At 36.1% G+C, this 27,526-nt stretch overlaps 1 protein-coding gene across 5 annotated transcripts in view; it reads left to right on the forward strand.

Moving 5' to 3' along the window:
• CCDC102B (coiled-coil domain containing 102B) overlaps nt 1-27,526 on the forward strand; it is a 192,063-nt gene that overhangs the window by 155,210 nt on the left and 9,327 nt on the right. For all 5 annotated transcript variants that reach the window (XM_059409802.1, XM_059409803.1, XM_059409805.1 and 2 more), the window contains one exon: nt 23,078-23,287. In XM_059409802.1, the coding sequence (XP_059265785.1) occupies nt 23,078-23,287 (210 nt within the window). The remainder of the gene's footprint in view (nt 1-23,077; nt 23,288-27,526) is intronic.

Here is a 27,526-nt window from a genome sequence, read left to right on the forward strand (position 1 = left end):
GTTTTAGTTTCTATATCATTTATTTCTTCTATTATTTTATTATTTTCTTATTCCTGCAGATTTGGGGTTTTGTTTCTTCTTTATTTTATTGCTTCCTTGGGCATAATGTTAAGCTGTTTATTTGAGACTTACCTCACTTCTTGAAGTAGACTTGTACTGGAATTATTATTTTAACAGCAAAGAATCATATTAGCTTTTCTTTTCAGTACTGATCTGCTTAAGTTCAAAACAGTTGTTCTGGAATTATTTGAGTTTTATAAACTGAGGTCTTTTCATGTGTTTTTACCACAGGTTGAAGTACCATGGAAAAAGAAAAATTTTCCAAGGTCTGTATTTGAGTCTATGACTTTAAGCTTTCTAGTAATCACCACAATAATAATTATTGTACTAAAGAAATAAACAAGTGATAAGATAATTATTCTTTTTTTAAGATTTTATTTATTTATTTGATAGACAGAGATCACAAGTAGTCAGAGAGGCAGGCAGAGAGAGAGGAGGAAGCAGGCTCCCCACTGAGCAGAGAGCCCGATGTGGGGCAGGATCCCAGGACCCTGAGACCATGACCTGAGCTGAAGGCAGAGGCTTTAACCCACTGAGCCACCCAGGTTCCCCGATAAAATAATTATTCTTAACAAAGTATTTTTTAAAGATTTTATGTATTTATTTCAGAAAGAGAGGGGAAAGAGAGAGATAGAATGAGAGAGCACAGAAGCATGGGCAGGGGGAGGGGCAGAGGGAGAAGCAGACTCCTCGCTGAGCAGGGAGCCCAATGTGGGGCTCTGTTCCAGGCTACCAGGACCCTGGGATTTTGACTTGAGCCAAAGGCAGAGGCTTAATCACCTGAGCCACCCAGGTGTCTCTTTACAAAGTATTTTATCAACCAAAGAGAATATGTCTTACAAAAAGTGGAGGGTGTCATCTGGAGGTGAGCATGGATAGAATTTAAAAAGGCCAAAAGAGAAAGGAAGAAGAAAAGTCACTTAATCTCTGCATCTTTTCCTTAAATATTAAAAAGTAATGGAAGGTACACATATATCTATTAAAATACATGTTTCTGTTTTCTTTCAGACTGAGTATCATTAAGTATTTACAGCTAATGTTTATGAATGCTTTGTAGGTCCCATGTGCTTTATAAGCCCATAACATATGTGATTTCATTTCATCAACACATCAGCCCTATAAGAGAAGCACTATTTTCGTTTTACAGATGAGAAAGCAGACGCAGAAAGTTTAGGGAATGTGCCCCAGGCTTCACAGCTAGTACATGGCAGAATTATAATTAAACCTCACACCATCATAAATCAACGAAATATTTAAGTGTTTTTCTTCTTACTGTTTTGAACCTATTTTTTTAAATGTTTTTGGAACATAAGCCTCCTATGTTACAGTGTCAAATACAAATATACAAAGCAGGCAAACCCCAGCTATATGATGCAGCTAAATAATGATATAATATGTGATTACAGGAACACTTGCTTTTTTATTATATTAAAAATATGTTTTAACCATGATTATCAATCCACCAGTCTTAAAAAATCATCAAGCATCCTTAAAAAAGGAGTGATTATGTGCAATACAAAAGTGGGCTTTGCCTTGCTGCACTTTAGAAAATTTGAATCTGAGCCATTTGGGTAAGAATGTAAACAAACAAGACAGTTATTACCAGTCAAACACTGGAGATCCATGTCCTGTAGCACAGAGAAATAAAATGGGAAATATTATTCATTAGGCCATCACGGACTTTTGTAAGGAGATCCCACAATCCTGACCACTGGCTTTTGTTTGTTTAACTCCTGGGTCTTTAAAAATTTCTGCTCCTGTTCTATATTTTCTCTTCTTCTGTGTCATATCCTTGCCTCCACTAAGGTTTATCTGTTAATCCAAGTGGAGTAGAAACCAATGTCATTCAGAACGCAAAAAATTGGATACTTTGACTACCCTATAGGGGGAGGGAAGAAGGTCCTTCCTCGGTCTATTTTACTTTGTGGAAGTGAGGAGATGTGGAAGTGTTGGAGGGAGCTGAAATAAAAAACAAGTACATTAAGAAACGCAAAAGAAATTTGCCTGATTCTAGATGAGAGCCATTTAAAACTTTCCTTACAAGTGATTTTGAATTCAGGTCATAAATAATTATTGGAAACTAAATTTCAAATAATACTCAAGTCTATACTTTGACCTTTATCAAATCTGTTGGGGATATCTTTTCTCTACCATAAATGTCTAAGAATTTTTCAGTAAAAAGGTCAGGTGAGTTGAAGATTCTCATGTAATCGATCCATAGGCATTGACATTTGTTTTTGAATTTGGACAAATGTTCGTGTTGGACTTTAGCTCACTGACATATTTGAGTAATTGATTTTTTTAACTGACTTACACTTGAGAAATATCTTTTCCTTTTCTAAAACAGAAAATTTAAACAACAGATGTAAAGCTGCACTTACATATACCTCTAATGTTGCTATCAAAACTCAAAACAATATTTTGTCAGGCTCAAACTTTTAACCTTACCAAGTGACTAAAAACATTGAAAAAATCTCAAAATCGTAATATATTTATAGTGCACAGTGGAAAAGCACGTTTTACATAGATGTTTTATTTATCCCTGCCAGAGTATAAATAAAATTCTGCAAATATTGAGAATAATGGGGAGACACTATGAATAAAAGTGAGGAAAACCATTCCTACTTTCATGCATTGGTTTGTGAATGTATATATTCAGTGTACTGGGACACAGCCTCATACATTGGCCATTAGTATGTCACAAATAGGGGACTATGTCCTGCCTTGTAGAGCTGCTCTCTCAAGTTGGAAAACATAGATGTCATTTAACAAACCATTCTCACCTTTTTCGGCTTGCTGTTGATTTGTGATTGGTATTTGGAAGGCTGGTGCATCCCTTGGTAATACACCCATTTTTTTTTCTCCTTTGTTAAATGTACCCAACCTTTTAGGTGATGTTTCAGGAACAACGGGAATCTGTTGGTAAACCACTTTCTATGAAGTCTTTAGATCATGGTGCTGGCAGACAAGAGAAAAGACAAACTTAAAGTACTTTTCAATTCAGGGGAAAACTATACATTGCCTCTCATAGGAAGGTTCTGGTATATTGTCACTAAATGGCTATTCTCTGAGGCTCACGGATCACACCTTCGGTCAGGGAACAGCTAGATCACCCTGCTGAGCGGCAGCCCATTCCATTGGACCCAAGAATAACCTTGAACCCTGATATTACAGCTCTATTTATCACCCATTATTCAAGCACTGGACTGGTGGAGGATTGAGAGTGACTCATGTTGACTGGATGCCACCATCCTTCCCATCTGGTTGCTAAAATGCCTCTTCTGTGATTTAAAGGGAAAAAAAAAATTCTGGCAGATAGGATATGGGAGTCAAAAAAAAAAAAAAATCACGGTTTTTTTATGTCCACATCTGTATGTCCATCCCTGTGCCTCTTGCATAGACGTCTTTGTCTTTAGTCTTTCAGTTTTGCTTTGTATAGAGGACCCTAGCCAAGAGACCATGTGATTCACCAGTTTCCGGTCAGGTGTGTTTATTGTTACCTTTAGTCATTTGTCCCCTCATTCAACATTGATGACAAGTGTATTTCTCCAAGTATCGGGAAGATTTTTTTCTCACCACTGTCTTTCAGGGCCGCTGCTAAGTAGGTAGGTGCTCAAGTACCTTCCATTTTTATCTCCTGCTGACCTATCAAGAAGATGTACTCACGGATCATACCTGATTTCCTGTCCTTCTACATTAGCTTACTGAAAGACACCACCCATGAAGTCATACGTGTGAGCTAAGAGGGAGACATCCATGTCATATAGATCGGTAATTTGAGGGTTAGGTCCATCTGTCTGTGTAAATTACTGCTGTCCTCTGCACCTGCTGGGCCTGAACATCAATATATTATTTTCATTATAAGAAGGATTATTCTTAAGGCTGCCTGATTTTATAGATTAATGGGTGTGATAATACCCAGACCATGATGGGCAGCTCTAGACTCCCAGGGTCAGGACTCATTCTCTATTAGGAACTGGTTTTTGCATATGAGGAGCTAGTTTTCAAATAAGAAGTAGTCCAGCTCTAGAGATAGCATTGCCTTATTTGAGAACCCTAGGAATCTGTTCTGAGACTCCTCGATTGGGGTCTGCCAGAGTCTCCATACGGTATCCTTTTCTCTGACATAACACTGGATTTGCATGGCCAAGTGGAATGAATGGCAGGGAAGCATACCCAACATCGTGGAACTGCTGCTCCCTTTCTGGCACTAGGTCTCATTTAAAAGTGCCATGCTTTAAGCCACCCCACAAATGGGTCATAACTTCACTTCCAAGTGCTGGATCTCCAGGTTCCACGGCCAACCATTCTGCCTCTCTTTTAGTGCTATAACTTTTCCCTTATTTTAGAGGTGACGATTCTGCATGCTCCAGAAAACTAGGTCCCTAAATATTTCATTGGAGTGGTAGGACCCTTAATCTATGTGGATGAACTTCCTACTCTCTGACATGCCTGTGAGTTACTAGGGCACCCCTAATACTTACCATTTCTTGTCCATCAGATGTGTACTTAGCTTGATATATTTAATAGAATGGACCATTGACATGTTCTGAAGGACACCAAGGTCATTTGAGTTCTGGCAAAGATACAACATCCAGAAAGAAAATATGAGATTGGGTTACCGCTTGATTACATTTGGTTGTCTGTCATCAACCCACCATTCATTTGCTGTTTCCGAGGGCCCTGCAGGTTGATTGTGTCTACATGGTCTTCAAGGCACTCCTTTCAGCAGTTTCACTGGGATGAAATACTGCTTCAAGGTGTTCAAGTGCATCTACTCAAATAAGCTCTTTGCAGGTTCCAAAGTCCCACTACTTCCCTCTTAGGGCCCTGATTTAGCACAAGAGAACTGTCAAGACTAAGTGTTTTGCCTCCCATGCAGCTCTTCCATGTAAGATTAATTCCTGGGCCTGGAGACACCTAGTCTACCCACCAGATTCAGGAGATAAGAGCTTCTTTAAACACTGTCAGGGACAAATTCAGGCTTTAATAACATTTGCTGATTTGAAAATTGGCTGACCTGAGTCTGTCAGTTATTTTCTTTATGGCTTCCAAGTCATTTAACAAAATCTGGCCAAGCTCAAAATCCAGATAATTACCATTGCCTCTATCTTATTTAACTCTTAAGTGACTATATACAATGTTTCCTCTTTAAATCTATGCCTCCCCTCACCTTCTCCAAATCCACAGGTGAGGTTCATAGTTCGTATTCTGCGACCACCCCCTAGGGCCCTTGCAGCCGGCCTCTAGTAAGCACTCCATTACCAGAATCACATCCAGAAGGTCTGTGTTTCAGGGCCACTATAAGTACAACTCTTTTAATTTGAATCTTTCAAGAAAATAGATGTATTTTCATCCTCTCTACCTTTCCATTTCTTCACCAGAATCAACCCTATTTATCAGTTTCCTTTTTTAAAAAATATAATTATCTCTTTAAATTGTGTTTTGGGACGCATGCATACACTAATATTTATATTTGGATGTTTGGATTTATTTTTGTACTTAGAAGCAGAGAATTTTTTGATGCAGTATTCCCTGGCTCATGGCATGTCGTCACCCTGGATCTCTACAAAGTCCCTCTCTTCTTGGCATTCACTCATTCATTTTTTATTTTCTGTGTACCCCCCCACACACACACCCATTCCCTCCATAGGCATTTACTGGAATATGTATATGTTCTTGAAAAAATGTACACTTTAAACTTTTATAAATGATGTTATCGTATACTTGATTCTGTTTGTTAATTTTTTTTAATTAATTTTTTTATTTTTTATAAACATATATTTTAATCCCCAGGGGTACAGGTCTGTGAATCACCAGGTTTACACACTTCACAGCACTCACCAAAGCACATACCCTCCCCAATGTCCATAATCCCACCCCCTTCTCCCAAACCCCCTCCCCCCAGCAACCCTCAGTTTGTTAATTTTTAAATTGAACATTATCTTTTGAGATTAATTTCCATCATTTGTGTACTATTTGAACACAAGTTATATTCATCATGATCCTCTTCTCAAATTCTTTAACATGTATCACCCTAGAATAGGTGCATTGTAGAGTTGTTCTCTCAAGTTGGAAAACATAGATGTCATTGTACAAACCATTCTCACCTTTTTAGGCTTGCTGTTGATTTGTGATTGGTATTTGGAGGGCTGGTGCCTCCCTGGTAATACACCCATTTTTTTTTTTACTATAAAATGTCTGGTTCATATTAAATTCCCTCTATTTGTTCAAGGATGTGTTTTCTTTCTGTTTGTCTAAATGCAGTTGAGTTTATTAAGGCATAAGGGGTTATCTTAATTTAGTCATCTTCTTATACTAGAACAGTTCTCCCATTATTTCCTCATAGATTACTATTTTTAAAAATCATAGTAGTCCTATGGCAGAATATACCACATTCTGGAGTTGCCTAACTTTGCTAATGGTATTTGTTATTCTAGTTCCCATATTACTTGTGAGGAGGAAAGTAGGTAGAGAGCAGGATTTTGTCAACCTCAGCACTACTGATATGCTGTGGGGTGTTGTCCTTTGTGTTGGAGGACATTTAGCAGGATTCCTGGCCTCTACCCACCAAACGCCAGCAGCACCTCCTCACACATAGCGAACAAAAATGTCTTCAGGCTTGCCAGATGTCACCTTTGGGTAAAACGACCCTGATTGAGAACCACCGATTTACAGGCTAGGTTACAGTCAGGTTAAACATTCTTTAGCAAGAATAACATGTACTTCATAAGAAATACATCTATTTCTTATGAAGTACATAAGAAATACATCTATTTCTTATGAAGTACATAAGAAATACATATTTCTTTCATAAGAAATACATATATTTCTTATGATTTGCATAAAGAGAAACGTGGTGCCATCTTGTTCTACTGTTAGTGATGCTGAGCATGATTCCTTGATGAGGGCGTGGGCATCCAGCTCTCTCCAATACTCATTTTGAAATTAGTAAATGATCTTTCAGAAAAGTCTCTGATATCCTAAAAATACCCTGTTCTCTAAATACCTTTATCTAATGCTTTTGGCACCCATCGGTGATCTTTATGTGAACTGGTTATAATTATTATAATTCATAGTTTTTAAAAGTTCTAATTCTGGGGGCGCCTGGGTGGCTCAGTGGGTTAAGCCGCTGCCTTCAGCTCAGGTCATGATCTCAGGGTCCTGGGATCGAGTCCCGCATCGGGCTCTCTGCTCGGCAGGGAGCCTGCTTCCCTCTCTCTCTCTGCCTGCCTCTCCATCTACTTGTGATTTCTCTCAGTCAAATAAATAAAATCTTTAAAAAAAAAAAAAAGAAAGTTCTAATTCTGGCTATCTTTCTATGGTTATTAGCTGGCATTCTTCTGCAAAAAAGAAAAAAAATTTGTTTCAAAAAATTTCCCTCTTTGTTTATCCTTCTTTGGGTTATATTAATGACTTACGAGTTTATTTTTATTCAACTTACTATGCACTAATATTGTTTTCATTTTTGATGTTCAAACTGTCCCAGATTTAGCCACTAGGAGTTCTTTTAAGCTGGTGTCCTAATGACATTTTTCCATTAATCACTCAGTGATTAACTGTTTTCAGACACAGTTATATTTTAGTTCATCTTGTGCTTTCCTAGCTTTGGAATTAGAGTTAGGGATTTCTCAAAGAGCCATGGTTTACCTTACTGGAAGGATCTGGGTGCTGAACATGTTAATTTCCCTTGCAGTATAATTGCTCCCACATCCTTTCAGTAGAGGGAGATAGAAAACTGCCTTCACATTCATATTTCAAAATTTTCATTTAAATTTAGCATTAAGTATTTATTGCTGACCTTTTCTGCCGAGATAAAATTTACACACAATTTAAAGAACAGATATTGAGTGATACTGATCAATGCATCATGAAATATGCAAGCATCTTTATAAAGCACACTCTTTACAAGATATGGAATATTTCTGTCATCCTGAGAAGTTTTCAAGTTTACTAATGCCTCTTCCTGGCCAATTTCCCACCTTAGAGGTGCCATAAAATTTTTCCCATTCTAGAACTTCATATGGATGGAAACATACCATAAATACTTGACTGTACCAGTCGCCTCATATTCTGTTTCATACGTGGTGTTTCATGTATCGGTAGTTTTTTCCTTTTCATTTAGTAATAATATCCCATTGTATGAATACACTGGAAGTTATTGATCTATTCTCCTGTTGCTGAACACTTTTTTCCCCATATTTTGACCATAATGAATACAACTTTTAATATATTTTAATTTATTTATGTTTTGTGGTCATGTTTTTATTAATCTTGGGAGGGGAGTTGAATTGCTGGTTCATTGTGTAGATATAAAACTAATTTTTTAGAAAACTACCAGACTGGTTTCCAAAGTATATGTCTCATTTTCTTAATTTTTTATTTATCTCTTTTTAAAATTTTGTTTCTTTTTTTATAAGATTAATATAAAAAGTTATTTGCTTTGTCTTACAACATACATAAAATTGTTACAAACTCACATCAGTACCATGACCCCAGATAATCCTCTTGAATGTTGTTTAAGATTTCCATGCAGTCCTTACTGCTCTGAGAATATATCCCACTGGATATTGAATGAGAGTTTTGTGTTCAGAATCACTTAATAGACTATATTCTGGGTTATATAATCAATATGATACACGTTTTTTAGTTTACATGTATCCTATATTATATTTTTACATATTTTTCTCTTTTTGCTTTGATATAGTTCATGCTGGAGTGTGGTATTATTATAGCTTTTCTTTGTCATGATGGTGGTTTTATAAAGAGTATTTTTCAGCAATTCAAAGTTCCATTGTATGTATATACCACCACTTTATTCATCTATTGATAAACACTTGGACAACTTCCATAGTTTGGCTATTGTAAATAATGTAAATAACTTAGGGGTGCAAATATCCTTTTGAATTACCATTTTCATATTCTTTGGGTAAATAGCCAGTAGAGCAACTACTAAATCATAGGGTAACTCTATTTTTAATTTTTTGAGGAACCTCCATACTGTTTTCACAGTGTCTGTACCAGTAGTGCATGAGGGTCCCTTTTTATCCCACATCTTCACTGACACTTCTTATTTCTTGTGAATGTGTTTTGTTTTTGTTTTTAGCCATTCTGACAGGTGTGAGGTGATAACTCATTGTGGTTTTGATTTGAATTTCCCTGATGATGAGTGATGCTGAGCATCTTTTCATGTGTCTATTGGCCATCTGGATGTCTTCTTTGGAGAAGTTTCTGTTTAAGTCTTCTGCCATTTTAAAAGTTGTATTGTTTGTTTTTTAGCACTTAAAAAATTCTGATTCCTATTTTATTTTCTACTTTTAGTAGTTTTGCATGGATACTGCATTCCTTTTTTCTGTTTGTGACAAAGTGGGTAAGATTTTCCTAGGCAAGCAAGAATAAATAATGATAGGTGGTTTTATGGAAACGGTGGAATAATGAAGAGTGTGTGTGGGTTATGTACCTAATTTCTTAGTTCTAGAGTATTTTCTTTGGTTGATACACTAAAAGGATTGGGTTTGTTTGTTTGGTTTTAACTAAAGATCTTAGGTAGAGGAATGTGGATTAATCTGTATTCTGATTCTTTGATAGGAGCCTTAATAGCAACTTCTTGCTTTCCAATTTTTCTTATCCTAGAAATATCCAAATGACAATCCTACTTTCAAGAGTATAGTTCCCTGGTAAGTGGTCCCACCTCAGGACTGAAAGCTGTTATCTTTCATACTTTCTCAGCTCCTTTCTTACATTTCTTACAGTAGCTAGTATTCTGGTCCTCCAGGTCTGAGATTTCCTCTTGGTATCTCCCTCCGAAGGGTGATGTGATGTTCCCTTCTGGGAGTCCTCCCTAGCTGGTGTTCCCTCTTATGCATAATTCCCCTCTGACTGCTCCTGCATTGTCTCCAGAGAGGACTTTGCAGTTCTCAGATATATATTTTAACTCTTGTGAGTCAAGGTTTCTATTAAACTAAGTCTCTTAATTCTATTTGCAGAATGACTGATTTTATTTTTTCCCACTGCTGATTTTTGGAGGCTGCATGGAGAGATAGGGATTTAGCATGTGGTCATGCTCTAAACTGCGTGATTCCAAGAGACAGTATTGTTTGACCATGGGTGGTCATATATTATAGCATTGATTACAGAAAATAACTAAGAAACTTATTGTTTGAATATTGGAAAACAGGCATCTAAATAACTCATAGGCCAAAGAAAGATATTTAACAGAATATAAGACTGAAAGATAAAAGCCCTGAAATCTTGAGGGATGCTGCAAAATTCAGGGATATTTATAACATCAAGGACTATATTAGGAAACAGTTATGTCTACCATGGGATGGTGACTCTCAGATCTCAATTACAGGGAATGTAATTAACCCAGAACTCCAGCTGCTGTACTCTGAAATCAGGCAGTTAAGATCCCACTTCCCACAGACTACTCAGGCAGAGGGCAGTCTCCTTGTTTTTGGGAGATGTGACCTCCTCACTAGTGACTTTGACTTAACAGTTCCTCCATGGCCTCACCTGATTCTCCTTGGACCACGCTGACATCTAAGATGATTTCATCCAACCTTCCTTCCTCTCCTCCCACCTCCATATCTAAGTCAGTACTGATTGCAGTCCAGCTGCCCCTGACTCTCCGGCTCCCCCCTCATTTTCTCTCATACTAATTCCTCCCAATAAAGTCATTGCTTTTTTTTTTTTTAAAAATTAATTAATTATTTATTTATTTGACAGAGAGAAATCACAAGTAGGCAGAGAGACAGGCAGAGAGAGAGAGAGAGAGAAGCAGGCTCCCTGCGGAGCAGAGAGCCCTATGCGGGACTCGATCCCAGGACCCTGAGATCATGACCTGAGCCGAAGGCAGTGGCTTAACCCACTGAGCCACCCAGGCGCCCCAAAGTCATTGCTTTTTTTAATCCCTTTGTATAGCTTCTTCTTGGGGAGTACCTAGGGTAACAAAATAACAATGACCAAAAAAATTAACAAGCTAATTTCTAGCACAAAAAATAAAAATGGGCATGGAAAGATGGTATTAGGAATTAATAATATATTTAGAAAGTGTAATAGAGTTAGTAAACAAAGCCAGAAGTTGGTTCTTCAAAGAAAGAAAAAAGAAATTAAAATGAAATTTAAGTAAAATTAATCAAGAGCTTTAATTAGAAAAAAATAGTAACTAAAAAAGGACACAGCTTTAGGTAGAGCAGAGATTCACAAAGAAAAGGAAACACTAGGAAGGCATGATGCTAAAAAGAATAAAATCTTACAAGAAATAAGTTATTGACCAGAAAATTACAGCTTTACCCAGTATGACTCATACAAATAGAATGCCTAAATGGATTTATAACATCATATAAAGGAAATTAAAAATTAATAAATTAAGACTCTTCCTACAATAAAACTCCAGTATCAGGACATTCTATGGTAAGTTCTACCATTCAAAGTAAATCATTCCAATTTTATAGAACATATTCCAGGAGTAAAAAGGGGAAAAACTTTCCAGCTGTATCTACTGTGTGAGTTTAATGTTAATATTGCATCTAGACAGGAATAATACAAGAAAGGAAAATGACAATCATTCCCACACATAAATATAGTGGCAAAAATATTAACCAAACAGAGCAGTCTTAATCTGATAATGAATGATAACAATTTGGTTTGTCACAGGTGAAGGGTATATTTTAACATTAGATCATCTATTCTATAAATCAGCACATTAAACATTCTAAAAGAAAAAAATATGTGGTTATATCAAAATTCCCATAAAAATAGTTACTACAACTTATTTCATGATTTTATGGAAAAGCATTTTAGCACACTGGGAATAAAAGTGCATATTTACATCTTGATAGAATAGGGAAATTTTAGAGCAAATACTTAATGATGGAGTATCATCTTTATTTTTTTAGGGAGAGAGGAAGGGAGTGTGAGTGTTTTGGGGGTCTGCGTGGGGAGGGGTAGAGGGAATCTTAGGCAGGCTCCTGCCCACCGTGGAGCCAGTGCGGGGCTCAGTCTCACGACCCTGAGATCACGACCTGAACTGAAATCAAGAGTTGAACACTTAACCCACTGAGCCATCCAGGCATACCCTGATATCACTTTCTTTTTTTTTTTTTTTTTTTAAGAGTTTATTTACTTCACAGATAGAGATCACAAGTAGGCAGAGAGGCAGGCAGAGAGAGAGAGGGAAGCAGGCTCCTCACTGAGCAGAGAGCCCCATGCGGGGCTCGATCCCAGGATCCCGGGATCATGACCTGAGCTGAAGGCAGAGGCTTTAACCCACTGAGCTACCCAGATGCCCCAATGATATCACTTTCTTAATTTAAGATTCTCCTCCAGATGCCAGACAGTTCAACAAAAGAAGAAAAGTTAATAAAATTATAAGAATTGGAAAGATACAAAATTATAATTAATTATCACAGATGATATAATTACCTATTTAGAAAATACAAAGTAGTGTACAAAGCATAATTCATGAGAGTTTAAAGATATTGCTGGGTATAAAATCAATTAAGTATATATACACCAACAAAAATTTATATGCATAATATTTGTATATAATAAGTAATAAATAGAGCAGTATTTGTGCAATGATTGATAGACTAATCGAATAAGAGACTGAATCAGAGCCACACACATATGGACAGTGGATCTGTCAACAGATTTGTCATTGCATGCCGTTAATGAATGGAGGAGTCAGTAAAAAGTGCTGGCTTCAGATTAAGGATGAATGGGGAATTAACTTGCCTCATTATAAAATTAATCTTTTAAATGAACACTCTAATTTTAATGTGAAAAAAAGATGGTGTAATTCTGGCTTGATCAATAAGACTAATTTTTATTCTCCACTGTTGTTTTTTTTTTTTTTTTAAGAATTCATCAATCTCTTTTGTCAAATTTCCCCCCAAGTCAGATATTAAAAAGCAGCAAGCATCTTTAAAACATGAATGTGTTACACCAAGTCATTCTTGATGGAAAGTGGTCGTGTAGGGGCGCTTGGAGAAACCCGACACGGTTTCATTTTTCCATCGTACTTTTCTACCGTTTTCTCCTGTAAATTATATATACACCTTTTTCCCCTTCATAGCTCAATGTTAATAATTAAAGTTAACTTTCTCTTTTATCTGAACTATCAGAGTACATGCAATTAGTCAGTATATGTTCTAGGTAAAATGATACTAGAACTATCAAAATCTCTGAGAAGACCTGTTGGCAATTTTTTTTAGGGAGAGAGAACAAGAGCTGGGTTGGAGAGGCAGAGGGGGAAGGAGAGGGGGAATCTCAAGCAGGCTTCACGCTCAGCATGGAGCCCAGTGGAGGGTCCAGTCTTACCACCCCGAGATCATGACCTCAGCCAAAACCAAGAATTGGAGACGCAACTGACTGCACCACTCAGGCGCCCTGTTTATCTACATTTACTTTTAGGAGAGATTTTGAAGATAAAGTCTACCTTTCATAGCTTGCTTAATTTCATCTTTCTTATAATGTATTTATTTTCCTAATGCAGATCTTGCTAAGGATTGTGTGTTTACATAGTTTTCTTAGTAATAGAGCCCACATGAGGATGCAGTTAACCCATGGCAAAATTAAGTCCCATTAAACACCTTATATAAACCTCTGGTTCCTGTTCTTACTGGAACAAGATCCACATTTTAAACCCTCTGCTGTGTTTCACATCTCAGGTTCTGTAAATCATGCTTCTGTAAAGTTCATGCCTGATCAAGTTTGTAAGAAATCCACTGCAGCAGAGAAAGCTTGGCAGGAGAGTGGCAGAAAAGCATCTTTTCACTATTTTGTTTTTAGATTATGCCTTTTCTCTGGTTTTTCTGGGACATTCTCATAAAACAATTTTCTGTGTTTAACATAACAACGTGTGATTATTCATATTTTTAAATCTTAACAGCTACTAGGTTATTCATAGGTGATTATTACATCATTTTTCAATGATTCTACAGTGAAATGGAGAAAATATTTGTGTGTGAAATTCTATAACACCAGTAAGAATTTTTTAGACTGCCTGGCTGTTGCAAAATTAGGGGTCCAAAATACCCATTTAGAGTTTTTACTTGTGAAATCCTTAAGCTTTCTCTGCCAGAGTATAAGTAAAGTCTTTATACATGTATCTTCCTTGTCATTTTAACATATATTGACTTATTTATACATAGATACTGTGTTCTTGTGTAAATAGCTTACATTGCTTTTGATTCATGTTCAATCAGGATATATATTTTTGCCTCCTTTTTTATTGAACTATAATTAACTTATATTGTCTTAGGGTCAGATGTACAATATAATGATTCAGCAATTATATACATTACCCCATGCTCATCACAGTCGTGTACTCTTAATCCCCTTTATCTGTTTCACCCCTCCCCCACCAACCTCCCCTCTGGCAACCACCAGTTTATTTTCTATATTTAAGAATCTATATTTTTTGGTCTCTTTTTCCTTTGTTATTTCATTTGATCTGTTTCTCAAATTCCACACATGAGTGAAATCACATGATATTTCTCTTTCTTTGAGTGACTTGTTTTACTCAGCATGATACCATCTAGCTCAATCCATATTGTTGTAAATTCACTGTTATGGCTGAGTAATATTCCAGTAGGGGGGTGTATACCACATCTTCTCTATCTATTCATCTATTGATGGACATTTCGGTTGCTATTGTATTTTAATTATGTAAATAATCTTCCAATATACATAGGCATGCATATATCTTTTCAAATTAGTATTTTCTTTTCTTTTTTTTTTTTTTAAGATTTTGTTTATTTGACAGAGATTACAAGAAGGCAGTGAGGCAGGCAGAGAGAGGGGGAAGCAGAATCAATGCTGAACAGAGAACCCGATGCGGGGCTCGATCCCAGGACTCTGGGATCATGACCAGAGGCTTTAACCCATTGAGCCAACCAGGCCCCCTCAAATTAGGATTTTCATTTCCTTAGGGTAAATACCCAGTGGTGGAATTACTGGGTAATATGGTAATTCTATTTTTAATTTCTTGAGGAGTCTCCTTAGTGTTTTCCAGTGTCTTCACCAGTTTGCATTCTTACCAGTAGTACATGAAGGTTCCTTTCCCTCTGGCTATCCTCCTTAAAAAAAATAAATAAATAAAGTTTATTTGTACTTCACTAAAATTTATAACTTTTGCTATAAAGACACTATTAAGATAATTAAAACACAAGTCAAAGATTAGTAAGACATATGTGTAAAACAGGGGTACCTGGGTGGCTCAGTGGGTTAAAGCCTCTGCTTTCAGCTCAGGTCATGATCTCAGGGTCCTGGGATCGAGCCCCGCATCAGGCTCTCTGCTCAGTGAGGGGCCTGCTTCCCTCTCTCTCTCTGCCTGCCTCTCTGCCTACTTGTGATCTCTCTCTGTCAAAAAAAAACAACAAAAAAGACATATTTGTAAAACATACCTGGCAAAGAATGAATGTCCAAAATATGAAAAGGTCCCTTTTTAAAAACATTTTTATTCAGTTTTATTTTTTGAAGAAGTTTTAGGGTTACCACAAAATTGAGGGTAAAATAATAGAGATTTATACCTCTTACCCCAGCCATGCATAGCCTCCCCCATTATCAAATCTATCACAGAGTGGCACATTGTAACAACTGATGAACTACACTGTCATGGCATTATCACCCAAAGTCCATATTTACATTAAGGTTCAGTATTGATGTTATACATTATATGGATTTGAACAATTATATAAGGCATCTATCATTACAGTATCATATACAATATTTTCACTGCCCGAACAAGCTCTGTGCTCCATCTGCTTATTCTTCCCTATCTCTAGCCTCTCCTTTTACCCCCTACAACTTCTAATATTTTTATAGCCTCTCCTTTTACCCCCTACAACACTAATATTTTTCAGTGTCTCCAATTTTTCTTTTTCCAGAATGCCATTTGGTTGGAATCCTACAGTATGAAGCCTCTTCAAATTGGCTTTGTAGTAATACACATTTAAGATTCCTTCACACCTTTTTATGGTTTGATTGCTCATTTCTTTTGAGGGCTTTATTATATTCCCTTGTCTGGACATCCTTCAGTTTATCCCTTCACCTACTGAACGACACCTTGGTTGCTTCAAGTTTTGGCAATTATAAATAAAGCTGCAATAGACAACCTAATATGGATTTTTAGGCTTACTTATATATTGTTATTTTATTTTTTTTTTATTTCTTGTGCAGCTTTCTGTTTGGTCATAGTTTTTAGTTCCATTGGGCAAATACCAAGGTGCATGATCACTAGATAGTATGATAAGAATATGCTTAGTTTTGTAAGAAGCCACAAAACTCTCTTTCAAAGTGGCCATGTTCTTCTGCATTCCCACCAGCCATGCAAGAGTGTTCCTGTAGCTCCAGAGTCTCGCCAGCACTTGATGGTATCAGTGTTCTGGATTTTCACCATTCTAGTAGGTGTGTAGGGCCATCCCGTTGTTTTAATATGCATTTTCCTGATTATGTATGATGTGAAACATCTTTTCATATGTTATTTTACATCTGTATATCTTCTTAGTAAGATGTCTATTATCTGTAGATCTTGGGCACGTTTTCAAATGGGTTTTTTTCTGTTGTTGAATTTAAAGAATTCTTTGTGTACTTTGGATAAAGGTCCTTTGTCAGATATGTTTTTTGCAAATATTTTCTTTCAGTCTTGGGCTTATCTTGACACTGTTTTTCACAGAGCAGACATTTTTAATTTTCATGATCTAGTTTATCAACTATTTCTTTCATCAATCATGCCTTTGGCTATGTATCTAAAAAGCCATCACCAAATCCATGGTCATCTAAATTATCTTCTGTGCTATATATTTTCTGAGAAGTTCTGTAGTTTTGTGTTTTACATCTGATTTGTGATCCATTTTGAGTTAATTTTTTAAGGGTGTATTGTCTGTATCTAGATTATTTCTTTTGCATGTGGTTCCCTCTTCTTTTATTTAACTTTAGCACACATCTTATTTCAAATTAGTTCTGGGGATGGCTCTTTACTTTTTGAAATTCTCCAAAGATTTAAAATGAAATTAAAGGTAACTAAAATACATGTGACATTGCCCCTTACTAAAATCATTTATTGTTCTCTTGACTTCTGGTAAAAGAGGGTGTGAGCTATCACTGAGCTGTATTTAACTGTGGGCAGGTGGGAAGTAGATTTTAATTTAGGAGAGAGTTTATGCAATTATTATTTGTGATTTTAAGACTTAGAGAAAGTGTTAAGAGACCCTGGGGTGGGATGACATCAGTAATATGCACACTGCATTAGGTTTGAGTTGCCAGACTTTTTAATGTGAGTCTACAGAATTGGTTTTCTTTTTAATTAGTCTCTTGGTAGAGAAAGATGAAATAAGATCAACACCCCAAAATATATCAAAAGAAAACATACTTTTGCTGTAATGGAGTACAATGGTTTCAAAATATGGTCGGTACAACTGCAAAGGGATATAGATATATTAACAGCTAATTTGTTAGCATGGTATGGGTATAATGAGCTCAGGACTGGAACCAAAGAGGAACTATAGGTGAACCATAGCTTGGACTGTTTGCCTTCCTTGAGAATTACTTTTACTCTTAAGGACTCCAGTTTCCTCATGGCAGGAAGTACAAATTTACAGGATTATTGTAAGGATAAGAAATAACATATATAGCTTTACAACAAAAATATATTGCCCTCAGTAATAATCTCATATTGCTAGGAAATAGCAGGCTTCCTGCCTTTTGCCTCTTACCTCCAAAATTACAGTTTGTAATGTGATTTTTATGGCTGACTTGTCTGAAATGAAAATTCTGAATATTTGCAAATATATTATTGGAATATCCACATGGTTTTAGGTGACTTCTCACGAGCCTGCAGAATGCTTCATAGTACATTCTGTTGTAGGTTTTCTCAGTTAACAATGTCCACTTGCAAAATGATTGTCATCTAGATAAAATATAAAAAAGTAAGATACTATTTCATCTGTCATTATTTGATTTGGCTGATGATTTTTTTCTTTTTTTTTTAATTTTTAAAGATTTTATTTATTTATGTGAGAGAAAGGGAGAGAATGAGGCAATGGGGAGGGACAAAGGGAGAGGGAGAGAGAGAAGCAGACTCCCTGCTGAGCAGGAAACCTGACATGGAGCCTGATCCCAGGACTCAGATATCATGACCTGAGCAGAAGGCAGATGCTCAGCTGACTCAGCCACCCAGACGTCCCTGTATTTTTTTTTTTTTTTTTAGAAAAAAAAAAGTCACATGAAATATTTGAGTTTGGAATAAATATTTCCCCTAAATAAAATAATTTCTGCCTTATAAGACTAGGCTGTAGGAAATATTTTTCATATTTTATTTAAAAAAATGGAGGCTTTCAAGATAAAGAGGATTGAGACTCAACTACAGTTCATTCTACTGGAAGTCTTCTGTCTACATTAATGCATTTACCTGCCACAGAAGATATGCCAAGAGCAATGAGTTAAGAGTAAATCTAAGAAATCCTACCAGTGTTGGGTACAATAAGCTAAATAACTGACTCTTCCAGGATGCTTTCTTAATTTTGCTTTGTGTCTCATTGTTGTAATTGAAATCTAGGAAGGCTCTTTCCTAGAGACTACCATTGTGTGCTTCTCCTTCCTCCAACAGAACTTATAGGTTATTTAAATAGCATTGTCAGGTCCAGACTGATGAACGAAATGGCATGGCTCTGGGTTCATAAACTTGCATTCTAGTTATTGTGTTGATTAAAATCTTTGATGTTCTTTCAATAGCATTAAGGAGCAATAACATTGAGTGAGATGAAAATGTTTAGAAATGATCCCATAGTTCTATCTTTGGGAATAATCGCAATATTACATTTTCCACAAGCGACTCAGATAATTCTTATGTTCACATTTACTTTCAGGAACCACTGCCTGCTTGTCTAGATTTCATATCATACTCTACCCTACACCTAATATTTCATGATAGAACTCTTGGCTTTTGTAATGTTCAAACCTATTTCCTGCTTCTTTTATTGAAACATTCTTGCCTTGAATCTGCCTCTTTGACTTCTTAAACTTCAGATTTCAGCTTGCATATTACTCCTTCAAATAACCTCTGAGTGCCTCATTTATTTCAGGCCTTTCTTACAGCACTCAGGGAATTCATCCCTCATATGAGTTTAAGCCCAATTTATACCTATATTTGTATTTTGTCAGTAGACTATTTGGTGCCTCTTATGTAAGAGATACTAAATAGTTTTTGTTAAACACTTGAATAGTTGTTTGGGTGTTTACATATTTTTATCAATGTTTATTTTGTTAATACTTTATTTATTTGACACAGAGAAAGAAAGAGAGAGCACAGGCAAAGGGAGAGGGAGAAGCAGTCTCCCCACTGAGCAGGAAGCCCAATGCAGGACTTGATCTCAGGACCCTGAGATCATGACCTGAGCCAAAGGCAGACTTAATCGATCGAGCCACCCAGGTACCCCTATTCTCAATGTTTAATATGAATAACATTGGAATCATTAAATAAAAAAATATATATTTTACCAATTACTCCTTAGAGAATATATTTTCACATTAAAAATTCTAGAAAACATTTTTTCAATAACTCCCATATTCCCTGAAATTTATTTAACAATAATACCCACTATTAGTGAAAATTCATGGTATGAATGAAAATAGAATAGAATATATAGAATAAAATAGAATGAAAAATTTTAGGATTTTTTTTCTTGATTACTAAAAGCAAATAAATGGAATTCTATTTCAATTTGATTGTGATTATTAGAATTGCTTACAATAAATTCTGAAAGCTTAAAATAGTACCTGATTTTTCCTTTCTTTTTATCTTGCATTCAGTTGAATGTCTTTTAAGATTTATTTATTTTGGAGAGAGAGAGAGAGCACAAGCCAGGAGGAAGTTCAGAGGGAGAGAGCATATGGAGCAGACTCCCCACTGAGGGCAAAGCCCAAGGTGGGCTAGATCTCACAGCCCTGAATCATGACTTGAGCCAGAATCAAGGAAATCAGGAGTCTGAGGCTTAACTGAGTGAGCCACCCAGGCTCCCCTCAGTTGAATGGGTTTTTTAATGTTAATAGATTTTCATATGATTCTTAGAAAAGAATAACATATAAGAAAAAATTATATAAAGTGAAAACAGAAATAAAACTGTTTATAGTATTTATGATGTTCCAATTTCTACATAACCTTTACTTTTTTTGCTGTGTGTTGTATACATAAATTTATGAAATAATTGCTCTGTCAATAACTTGCAAATAGTAAATAATCAGATATCATTATTTAAGATTTGTAGTTACAACTTATAAAATCATTCCTTCCTTTAATTATTATTTTTAAATATTTTGAGTTTATTCATTCAAACCGTCTGTTACTTATATAAAATCTGAGTTCTACCTGTAATCTGTTATCAGGTACGAAATTGACTTAGGAATTTTATTTTAAATGCCTATAGTTTCACAAAGCCTTGACATGACATATTTGTCCTTGGCCAGAAATACATATGTTTTCCTAAAATTAATTTTTCATCACCAAGTTAATGACTTTTTGTGATAGCTTTATTATTTTCATTCTGATAAGTGATGTGATGATATCAAAAAGTTTAAGCATTATTCTTAATAATTAAAAAAATGACATGTTGGTAATTGGATTTTGAAATACTGTTTTCACCTCGTATTCCCAAATAGATCCCCTACATGTTAAACCACATCATCTAAAATTGATCCCTGGGGTGCCTGGCTAGTTCAGTGGGTTGTGTGTCCAACTTGATTTCAGCTCAGGTCATGATCTCTCCGGGTCCTGGGATCAAACTGGTATCAGACTCGTCACTCAGCAGAGATCCAATCTCTCTCCCTCTGCCCCTCCTCCCCAACTTGAATGTACAGGCTCACGCTCTCTCTCTCAAATAAATCTTTTAAAATAAAATAAAATAAAATTTGATCCCTTAGTTTATTGTATATAATTGATAAACAAGGTCTAGTCCCAAGAATGTAATTTTTGTTTCCTGCCTTTTAGAAGCCAGAGCTTCTCTTAGATTTGGGAACAGAACATTTTCTACAATAATGGTTCAATTTTATATACATGAAAAAGCAGACTTTGGAGATTTTTTTAACCGAATCCATTTCCAAAGATATTTTGAAGCCTAACATTTTTCTTTTTTTTTTTTTTAAAGTATGACATTTTTAAGTTGATTTTGATTAAGTTGCCTTGTCTTTTAGAATTTAAAATGTCATGAAAAATATTTTATAATAGTCTAATACTAATCAATACTCTTCAGTCAAACCATTTGGAACTAACAATGTAAAAATAAATAATTTCCAATTTTTATTTTAACAATGTAAAAATGCCTCCTATTTTAATCATGTTACATGGTTCAGAAAGCATTTCAAATAATTGATTTCTTTCAGTCCTTATAATTCCACAAATTCGATGAATCTGGTGTCCTTGTCTTAATTTTATTTAAAAACAGGAACAGAAAGAAGAAACATATATCAGATTCAGCCAATGAGAAAGTGACAGAACCAGGACTATGTTCCATTTGTTTTTCTATGGTGAAGAATGGCTTCACCATTAGATTTATGCCATGAAATTACTTTGACATTTGGATATACGTATGCCCAAATTTATAGAAGAAATAACTGTATAATTATTTTCCCAAATTATATTACCATAATTTCTTCTCTAAGTAGAATATTGCTATGTAAAATGTTTTCCTCTCTATTTCATTAATTTTTACTTTCCACAAACCCTGTCACATTGGGGAATAAATTGACCATATTGGGCTTTGAAGTTAACAGATTAATCTTACCCACAGAATCAGTGATAAATCAGGATTAGAATTCAGCGCTCAGAATTAGATTTTAGAGCTGAAATAATTACTAATCATTTCTACTTAAAACATTCAAAACAAGAAAAAAAATCATAACAGGCAAACACAATTCAACCACATTTTAAGAATGAACAACTTTTTAACATAATAAAACTACATAAAATTAACACATTTGCTATTGCGTCTTAAAGTCTAAATTTTAAAAATGTTAAAATAAAAACTGACCAAGGGATACATTAAAATTACCCTAAATCCATTAAATCAAAACTTCTAGAGGTAGGTTCTGGTCACTGGCAACTGTAAACATTTCTCCGGGAGAATCTCATGTGCAGCCTTGGTTGGGCACCATGGGGTGAAAGCAGAGGTGAGCAGACTTTTTCTGTAAGGGGCCAGATAGTAAATAATCGAGGCTTTGCTGGTGATATAGTCTCTATCCCAACAGCTCAACTGTGCCATTGTTAGTGTGAGAACAATCATAAGCAACCAATGAATGTGGTTGCACTACAATACAGCTGTGTTTATGACTGAAATTTAAATTTTATATAATGCTAATGTGTCTGAAATAGTACTTAAAATTTTTTTTTTCAAAAAGAAAACCATTATGGAATATACTAAAATAAGTGGGTCAGCTTTGGCCACCTGGCTGTGGTTGCCAACCTCTCTTCCCTAGAAATCCAATTAACCACTTATTCTGTGTGTTTGACTTTATTTTACACTACTCTAATTGTGGAATTTATACTATTCTGTTACATTCATTTTTCTTTGTTCTCCATGACCAGCATAATATGTGGAACTTGAAAGGTATAGGAAATAAATAAATAAATGACCGAGTGAATATATGAGCTATATCCGTGCAACCAGAATTGCCCAAGAAATTATTTTGCACCTTCTCAATCGATAAATGTTCACCATTTAAGTGGAGATTGTTGGCAGAATACCTTAGTTTTCCCCCTGACATATTTACTTGACAAATATGGTCTGTGTGGTTATAGACATAGTCTCATGAGCCAGGAGGAAAGCTCTAGTGGTCTAGGGCATGGCATGGTCTTAGGATCTTTGTGTTGTTCACAACTTTTCAGACAAATATGGTTTCCTTTTAAAAATTATACTTATGTATCTGTGAACCTTTCTCAGTGGGGGCTTTTTTGCTGGGTGCCTTGCCTTTTGACAATTACAAGTGTTCCATGTTCTCTCTTTGTGTTTTCTGTGTTTAGCTAGAGAGATTGCAGGCTGAAAATATCTCGGAGTGGGACAAGAGGGAAATACTTGAAACAGAAAAGCAAGGACTGGAAAAAGAAAATAGAAAACTCAAGGCTCAAGTGAAAGAAATGGAAGAGCTCCTGGGTGGGAAAAACAGATTCAGCACAAACTCTCAAAGTTCTGATTTCAAGACATCACGAGTTGATCTGCAGGAACAAAGCAAGGTACGGGTTCCCCCGGGAAGCAGCGTTCTCACTCGCGACCCATGCCTCCCTGGTGCTTGGTAGCGGCTGCCTCCCTTTTACCCGCCTCCCAATCTCAACATTTTCTTTTGTGTTACTTAACGTCTGATCACTTGCTCTCTCTGTCACGGTAAGGTAGAGTAACATTGTTCCTGAATAGGAACACAGAGTGTCACACACTTTGTATGAAAAAGTTAGAATAGGACAAATCTGACAGTTTCAGTCTTTTCCAAAAGGAAGAAAAAACTAAAAGGGATCTTTGTGTTTTTTGTTTCCTTTCATACTTTTGTCTCAGTATCTTTCAAGCAATTGATCTTACTTCTCAGTAAGTAACCTTCTCCATTAGGCTGAGCAACTGTGGAGGGAGCCTTGGTCAGCAGTGACGGCACCTGCGTCATTTCCGTTTAGCTGAAGCGCACTCTCTTCCGGTTCGTTTTTAGTTTCAGAGAAATTATTTTTGAGTCAGTTCAGTGCATTGTTTGGCAAATAGCTTTTATAGGCTATAATATAAATATTAGAACTAGAATTAAATTCACCCTCTGATTTTGAGAACTTCAGGTTTTTGGAATTGTTAAATCCTATAGATAGGATTTTTAAAAATAAATAGCTTTTATATTTAAAAAATAATCTCTTAATGGCAGTTGCAGTTTGTGTGTTTTAGGGTCAACATCCTGGAAAACATTTACATCTTGTTTCTATTCCTGCCATTAAAGTACCTATAGTGTCTTAATGCACAATTCTGTTATTTCACTCAATCTCTTTAACAGTGAATTAAAAGTGAGTTTGATAAGTTCATATTTTTAAATTATATAAGTAGTTCATACTCATAGGACCTCTAACACCTACATGGCCGGAAAACGTGAATCCCATATCACTTTTCCTTATTCTTTGCTATCAGAGGAATCGATTGCAAATGCAAGATTAAATCACATTAGAATTCCGTGATTTGGCAGTACGGATCTCTGAAGTGAAATATTATAGTCAGTAATCATAATTCCCATTATATGTGTTCAGAAACCAGCCATAATAGTGTATTTGGTTCTGACATATACAACTGATAAATCTGTTTTTGTGCAGATTTCTACTTGTGAAAGTACAGAATTATTTCAATTATGAAACAAGTTTTTTGATCATCAAAATACCTGCTTGCGTTTGACTCACTTGAACAGAACAAGCCTTTATATTGTACTCTGTGTCTGGTCACTGCTGTAGAAGCTGACTGATATGAAGATTAATGAATCATTATCCCTGCCCAGCCTGGGCTTAAAGTCTATATAGGGAGATAAACACATAAATTGTTATCAGTAGTATAACATGTTGATTGATAATAAAGTAAAATGGGAATACAGAGGAAGCAGTTCATTCTAGTTCATTTTGATTCCTATCTAGTTACATCAAAATGTTCTACTGTAAAGCATGTCAGTTAGGAAATATGAGGGCTGACTGGGGACTGTTTGGAACTGACATATATATATATATATATATATAGTCAGTTGGCTTGTCTGGTTGTCAGGGCACAGAGTCCAGACCTGGGCTCTTTGGGACAAGTGTAGTTCTTCATCTTAGGAATAGACAGAACTTGGAAACTCAAGATTCCGGAAGGTCTAACCAAACCAACAGGTATGTTCATCAGTTAGAAAACTCTTCCTTAAATATATATTATCTTGATGAGCAGAAAGAGGTGTTGATTATTCTTGTGCTCTTCATTAAGAATTCAGACTCACTACTTGGACCAAAATAATTACTTAGCACAGAGCAGCTGTAGGTCGGAATCCTTGGTGCCTCCGAGATCCCCTCCGGGATCAAGATTTAAATGTCCCCAAATGCCAGATGAACCAAGCTGCATATAAAACACGCCCAAGTCCAGAGAATACTATAGATTCTATTATAACATGAAGTCAAATCGTAATTTTAACATTATTTTGATAAAAACTAATTTACATGTATATAAATTAGGCATTTAAGTATCATGTAAAGGTACCCTGTGTACATAGGTATGTGATTACCATGTAGAAGCAGCATATATCTATGTGAATATAATTTCTATATATAAGTGACACTGGAAATAGGTGCTGACATGTAACAAAACAGTAACCAGTCAATTATCACTCTCTGAAAGAGTTGTAAAGTCTTATTATGTTATCTTTATATCTGATCACATTTAACGAGTGTCTGTGACAGACACAAAATTGCCTGCTTTTCACAGAAATCACCAAATCAATATATTGTGTTAATTTCTTGAACTTTAACATTCTCACTGTTCAATGAAATTTTTTTATAAATTCTTACTTATACAAGAGGGGAAGAATTTCACATATATATTTGAAATATACAGTGCTATATTTTGCATACATTTTTGCATTTTTTTGGCCTTAGTATTATAGGAAATAAATTTTTAAAGAAAGTATCTTTTCATTTTAAATGGCACTGTTGGGGCACCTGGGTGGGTCAGTGGGTTAAGTGTCGACTTTTGGCTCAGGTCATGATCTTGGGGTCCTGGGATAGAGCCCCACATTGGGCTCCCTGCACACTCTGCTTCTCTGCCTGCCCTCGCCCTATACACACTCTCTCATTCTCACAAATAAGTAAAAATCTTAAAAAAAAATAAGTTGCACTGTTAATTTAAGGACAAAGATTCTCCTTAATACAAATGATCTCATCACATGAATGAACCTCCATCTTGTGGTTGTTTTTATGTCCCATGTTGAGGCTCTGTGCACATCAATCTTTTATTTTAACTAAATAAACCCAGCAGTGCACCGGAACTTTTTAATGAATAGACTGGAAACTTACTGATCAGTAGAACATTTGAGAGGTGGGACTGTGCCTAGGAGAGACACAGACAGAAAGAAGTATCAAGACGACTGGTAAATCACATGATTCAGAAAAGCACATCTTCACCCGGGCTTGGTGAATGAAAAAGAAGCTTGAAGGACTTCAAGAATTCTAATCTCTTCAGAGCTTTCACTTCCACCTCCCCTCCTCCCTTTCCTTCCAGGGACTTTTAGGAGGACAGAGAGAAGAGGGAAGGAGAAGACAAATGAGGGACAGAGAAGGGGAAAGTGGTGTGTGTCCACTCTAAAGTGAGAAGACATAACAAAATAACCAAAATGGAAACAAACACATATAAGCTAATATTTATCAAACTATGTCCTCAATGTACGAAAGGAATCCATCAAAATCCTTGAGGAGAACACGGGCAGCAACCTCTTCGACCTCTGCCGCAGCAACATCTTCCTAGGAACAACGCAAAAGGCAAGGGAAGCAAGGGAAAAAATGAACTACTGGGATTTCATCAAGATCAAAAGCTTTTGCACAGCAAAGGAAACAGTTAACAAAATCAAAAGACAACTGACAGAATGGGAGAAGATATTTGCAAACGACATATCAGATAAAGGACTAGTGTCCAGAATCTATAAAGAACTTAGCAAACTCAACACACAAAGAACAAATAATCCAATCAAGAAATGGGCAGAAGACATGAACAGACATTTCTGCAAAGAAGACATCCAGATGGCGAACAGACACATGAAAAAGTGCTCCATATCACTCGGCATCAGGGAAATACAAATCAAAACCACAATGAGATATCACCTCACACCAGTCAGAATGGCTAAAATCAACAAGTCAGGAAAGGACAGATGCTGGCGAGGATGCGGAGAAAGGGGAACCCTCCTACACTGTTGGTGGGAATGCAAGCTGGTGCAGCCACTCTGGAAAACAGCATGGAGGTTCCTCAAAATGTTGAAAATAGAACTGCCCTATGACCCAGCAATTGCACTATTGGGTATTTACCCTAAAGATACAAATGTAGTGATCCAAAGGGACACATGCACCCGAATGTTTATAGCAGCAATGTCCACAATAGCCAAACTATGGAAAGAACCTAGATGTCCATCAACAGATGAATGGATCAAGAAGATGTGGTATATATACACAATGGAATACTATGCAGCCATCAAAAGAAATGAAATCTTGCCATTTGCAACAACATGGATGGAACTAGAGCGTATCATGCTTAGCGAAATAAGTCAAGCAGAGAAAGACAACTATCATATGATCTCCCTGATATGAGGAAGTGGTGATGCAACATGGAGGCTTAAGTGGGTAGAAGAATAAATGAAACAAGATGGGATTGGGAGGGAGACAAACCATAAGTGACTCTTAATCTCACAAAACAAACTGAGGGTTGCCGGGGGGAGGGGGTTTGGGAGAAGGGGT

Source organism: Mustela nigripes, chromosome 8 (genome assembly GCF_022355385.1).
Source record: "Mustela nigripes isolate SB6536 chromosome 8, MUSNIG.SB6536, whole genome shotgun sequence".
NCBI lineage: Eukaryota > Metazoa > Chordata > Mammalia > Carnivora > Mustelidae > Mustela > Mustela nigripes.